The 5539-nt window shown below is 47.9% G+C and overlaps 1 protein-coding gene across 2 annotated transcripts in view; it reads right to left on the bottom strand.

Moving 5' to 3' along the window:
* Positions 1–5047, bottom strand: part of LRRC1 (leucine rich repeat containing 1) — a 156092-nt gene extending 151045 nt beyond the window's left edge. The window contains exon 1 of one of the 2 annotated variants that reach the window (XM_004386817.2): positions 4619–5047. In XM_004386817.2, coding sequence (XP_004386874.1) covers positions 4619–4777 — 159 coding nt within the window. In that variant the 5' untranslated portion in view covers positions 4778–5047. The remainder of the gene's footprint in view (positions 1–4618) is intronic. The other variant, XM_023741111.1, reaches the window with a different exon arrangement.
* Between the last annotated feature and the right edge of the window lie 492 nt (positions 5048–5539).

Here is a 5539-nt window from a genome sequence, read left to right as displayed (position 1 = left end):
CCAGAAGGCAGAAGGGGACAGGAAAGCTGGTGATAGGGAACCCAAGGTTGAGTAAGGATAGTGTTGATGTGTTGTGAGGTTGCTAACCATTGTCATAGGGCAACATGTGTACTAACTGTTAAATGAGAAACTATTTTCTTCTGTAAGCCTTGATCTAAAGTGAGAATAGCAGCACAATTGGAAGAGCGCAGTCGATGTCACTGAACTGTGCATGTAGAAATTTTTGAAATCGTGTATCTTTGGCTATGTGTATTTTCACCAAAAAAAAAAGTCGCGAAGGGAGAGGTTTGACATGTTGTGGGGTTGTTAACCAATGTCGTAAAACAACATGTGTACTACTGTTTCATGAGAAACTACTTGTTCTGTTAAGCCTTCACCTGAAGTACAATAAAAAATTTTTTTTAAAAAAGTAACATTTTGGGCCTGTCCTTCTCCACTCTTGGACTTCTTAGCAAGGAATGAAAACTTGTCCCATCTGTGAGGTGAAATGCTTTCTGCTTATTTTTGCACTGTGGCTCTCAGCACCTTAGTTGCATTATTTGTTGGCTTTCCATTGTTCCTGACGCATATCAAACAGCAGAGATGTAAAAAGCCCACCTACCTAGGATCACTATATTCAAATCGGAGTAGTGATGAAGAATATTGAATATACGGTAGAGTGCGAGAAAAACAAACAACTCTGTCTTAGAAGAAATACAACCAGAATTCTCTTTAGAAACGAGGAAGACAAGACTTTGGCTCATTTACTTTGGACACATCATCAGGAAAGACCAATCACTAAAAACGGACATTATGTTTGGTAATGTGGAGGGTCAGCAAAAAACCCCAATGAAATGGATAGGCAAAACAGCCGCCACAACTGATTCAAGCATGCCAGCGATCATGAAGATGGGGCAGGACTGGGCGTCATTTCATTCTGTTATACCTAAGATTGCCATGAGCTAGAGCCGACTGGACAGCAACTAACAACAATACCTAGGATAACATGACAACTTCTTGGGAACTGTGAGAAAGAACAAACCAGGACAGAGGGTTAAAGACCTACAGAGGTGTGGAGAGCCAAGCTTATACCTTATACTTTGTCCAGTTATGGGCTTAGTTTATAAAATACGTGTTTTCTCATTGATTTCTAGGACTTATCAAACAAGGAATATGACCCAACTAATAAAGACAACTAGCAGTAAAGTTAAATAGCAGTACGTGCTCTGACAGGGATCACAATAGAGAGTCCCGGACAGAGCTGGAGAAAAATGTAGAACAAAATTCTAGCTCACAAAAAAAAAAAAAAAAAAGACCAGATTTACTGGTCTGACAGAGACTAGAGAAATTCCAAGAGTATGGCCCCTGGACACCCTTTTAGCTCAGTACTGAAGTCACTCCTGAGGTTCACCCTTCCTTCAGCCAAAGATCTGACAGGCCCACAAAACAAAACAAGACTAAAGGGGCACACCAGCCCAGAGGCAAGGACTAGAAGACAGGAGGGAACAGGAAAGGTGGTAATGGGGAACCTAAGGTCGAAAAGGGGAGACTGCTGATGTGTCGTGGAGTTGGCAACCAGTGTCACAAAACAATACGTGTATTAATTGTTTAATGAGAAGCTAGTTTGCTCTATAAACCTTCATCTAAAGCACAATTAAAAAAAAAATTAAATGGCAGTACAAAGAGAAATTCTGGTGGTGGCAAATGTTCTTTTGTCTATCCTTCCTTCTTCTTCCTCACTGACTTCCCCTTCCACAAGGGCTTACATTTTGTCCAGTTCATCGTTATTCTTTATAGCACCTGACTCAGTGCCAGGTTCATAATATGTGCTTGATAAATGTTTGCTTAAAAAAGTCTTGGTGTAATGAACATGACCATCATCAGCCAGCCATATTTTGAATGCCAATTCTTCTTGTGGCCTGAAGTACTTCAGAATAAAGGTGAGCCTAGACATCAAATCTGAAAAGAATCATGTAATAAATAAATATTTTTTTAAATTTAAAAAAAAATTCACAGCTGATAGGAAGTTTGACAGCTGTGGCACCCTCTCTACCCCACACTCACCACATTTGTAATAAAGTCATGTCTGCCCCACAAAACTGTGAGTAGGTCAGAGGAATAAGTACCTTCTTTAATCCCTATATTCCCAGTAACTACCAAATAATGGAAGCTCAGTAAATGTTTGACTGACTGAGGCCAAGTTTTAATGACATGAGTAAAATAGGAGAGGCTGAATAATTAAAGGTTTGATGGGTGTGAAAAGCGAAATGGGCCAGATTCCTGCTGGGTGTCCAAAGCTAGTGACTGCCTCTAACCAGCTGGATGGCCCTGTGAAAGGCACTTCAGTTCTGAATCTCAATTCCCTCATTTGTAAAATGAGGGGGCTAGAGTAAATCAGAGGTTGTTCATTGGACAGGAGATGCTTTTCTTTATCCTGAGGCCTGGAGAGAGTGTGTATCTTTGCTGTTTGGAGTAGGAGGTACAGGCCTGCCGTTTGGTTGTGATTCCAAACAATTTCAGAGAACATACAGCTGGAATGGCTGGTAAAGTGGCAGGTAAGGAGCCGGGCCGGGAGACAGGGACAGCAGTAAACAGTGCTAAAGAGTTATACAGCTCTCAGAAATGAAACAACAAATAGCCCAAGGAAAGAATTTAACTGCGAATGGAACAAATTTTTATGCTTTCAAAGTGGCTGTTTGAGTCTGTCATGTATACACTCAAGCACTCAGACACACAATAAGGCAGAGAGAGAAACAGATTTTGAACAGCCTAAAACTATAAAACAAATTTAAGAGCTGTTAGAGCAATAATAACCCATAGGCAAAATCACCTCAGCCTCTGAAAAAACTTATCTATTCACCATATTTACAGAGTGCCATCAAACTATATTCTGAGCTACTGAGAAGTTTTTGTTTAGTATCAGTAGAAATACCTAGCACTTCCAAAACCCATAATTTCCCATACCAACTGCATTCCCCAAGATTACAGGAAAACCCACGAACTTTGCAGAAAGGAGTGACAAGCCAGCCTCATTAAAGGAAATCTTCCAGCTGTGTAAAAGAAAACAAACAAAAACACTCTAGTTGAATAACTCTTCATTCAATCTTCAACAACTTCACTCTGAAAAGTATTAAATTACATATTCTAGATTTCTGGTGACAGCAATGCCTAAAGATTACACAACCAAGTCAAACTTAAAACTAAAGGGCAGACAAAGCCGTATGTTTGAAAATGCCTGCAAAATAATAAATGCCTAAGGGAACTGGATGGCTTTTCTGCTTCCAAGCTAAAGAGAGGGTGGGGAGGAAAGGAGCTTTGCAAATATCCTAGTTAGGAACATCTTCATGATTACACATAGCAAACCATCCAATCAATTCCACATGAACCAAGTAAAATTAATCAAAGAAGAACAACAACACTCGAAATGTTGAGATTTTTGAAACTGTCAGCGCTAGAGACCATATCAGGTCATCATGACAAGCCAGGACATTTGACTAGTGAGTGTTCCTGTGACAATGATTTGACTTAGTGTTAACTAAAACTCAAGGAAGGTATCTGAGTTTCGACTCTCAGTTCCTCGGGCCTTTCCCTACTTCCTGCACACCTTTGGATTACTGTACACTGATTTCCTGCACGCCTCTGGATTTGGGGTGCCTTCCTCCTTCCTTAAGGGTTACTTTAGCTACGCTACCGAGACAAGCTCGGAGGTTAAAAGTTCGCAGTCGCCCGACCCTCCATTAAAGCACAATCAGCATGTGCTGGGCAAGTTTGGCCCCAGCGGAGTGATTAATTTACGGAAGCAAGTCTGAAGAGGTAACGCCATCACTGCAAGGATACAAGTCAGCAGGCTGAATACTGCAATTCCCGGAGAGGCGGCTTCCAGGCTCGCCCGCGGCTGACGTTCACCGCGGCCCTTTCCACGCAACAGGTCCACGCAAGCAGGGCCCGGGCGGCTGGCATCTGGGCACCTTCCCACAGCTTCCCAGGCCCAGACCTTCTCCATAACCCTCCACCTCGGGTCCGCTCCCCGGGCCACGGAAGGCCTGCCTATCTCCAGCTCCTCCAAGCACGGTCCGCCCGGGATAAGGCCCAGAGAACACTTCTCCGAAGATGCAGAGACAGTGCGACTCCCTTGTGCGCTGTCTACTTCCTCGGGCACCTGCCTTGGACAAAGGCGACGCGCCCCCGCCAGTGGTCGAGGAACGCGGATGAGGGGAACGGCCATGGCGTGTGATATGCCGTGCTCGGTCCAGCTGCGGACAGCCGGAGACACCTGGATCCTCATTTGCCCAGGGACAATTGTCAGGTGTTAGAACGAAGTACCTAGACGTATACTTATCAGTCCAGAACGTTTCTCCAAACATACAAGCTCTTTTTCCACTTGGAAAACACTAATTCGCTTTGTATAAAATGAAAAGAAACTTTTACCGCGGCGGGGGGTGGGGAGATAGGCAAAGGGAGAAAGAAGCAGGTGAATGCAAGAAGGGGTGGTTCGGCGGGTCCTGCTAGTCGGCCGAGTCCAGGGCTGAGAGAGGGACCGAGGGGAGGGAAAGCAAAGGAGGGGAGGGGAAGGGGCGCAGCTGGCCGGGTCCGACAGCGCTCCCCGGAAGGCGGCGCGCAGGTGAGGCCGGACACTCACCTCCGGCAGCTCGCGGAGCTGGTTGGCGTCCAGCAGCAGCTCTTCCAGGCTGCGGGCGTAGCGGTAGATCTCCTCCGGGACGTAGACCAGCGAACAGTGGCGCTTGTCGATGCTCTCCACATGACGGTTGCACCGCCACAGGGGGATGCAGTGGAACATCGCCGCCCCGCTGCCACTGGAGCCGGGTCCCGAGCCGCGGAGACCCGGGCTCCAAACCCGCTCCGCCCGGCGGCTCCGCTCCGCCGGCTGCCCGCTCCGCGTTCGTTGGCTCCCCGCCTCGCTTGCTGCTCGCGCCGGGCTCTGCGGTCCGAAGCGCTCCCAGGAACCGCGGGCGGGAGTCCCAGCCAAGTCCCAGCGCTCCCACCCGCCAACTGGCCGGTCCCCTCCCACCTCCAGACGCCGCAGCCGCCACTGCAGTTGCCGCGCGGAGCTTCCTACTCGCCTCACAAGCGCACTGAGCATGCGCGGCAGTGGGGGCGCGCGCCGAGGGCGTTTCCTGGCGTCGGAAGATGCTCCGCTCCGGGTTTTCTTGGCGACCTAGATCTGGAGAGGGTCGGGAAAGTCGGGTCGGGTGTTCGTTGTCCCCCAACTCCGGCTGGGACCCGGGGAGCGTCGGGCTCTCTGGAGAAGCCAGACTCTGGGCGAGCCAGGGACAAAAGCGCAAAAATGAGGCGGAGGAGGGGCGTTTTGAGGGAATCTGAACAACTTCAATTTTTATTTTTGCTCGATCTCACTCTCCTTTCCTCGCTCCCCCTCCCCAAAACAACTTTCTCTTCCGGGGTCAGGCAGGACCGCCCCGAAGCGTACCTTGCGCGCCGTAGACCGCCGGAGCTACGGAATTTGGTGTGTTGTTGAAATGTCTGCACTGCCGTTGCTGGTGCTCTCGGGTACTTGTGCGCTCGCTGCCCACAGCAACCCCAG

The sequence above is a fragment of the Trichechus manatus genome, unplaced genomic scaffold (assembly GCF_000243295.1).
Source record: "Trichechus manatus latirostris isolate Lorelei unplaced genomic scaffold, TriManLat1.0 scaffold00172, whole genome shotgun sequence".
Classification (NCBI taxonomy): Eukaryota; Metazoa; Chordata; class Mammalia; order Sirenia; family Trichechidae; genus Trichechus; species Trichechus manatus.
The sequence above is the reverse complement of the archived record's forward strand: the minus strand, read 5'-3'. Positions and strand labels throughout refer to the sequence as shown.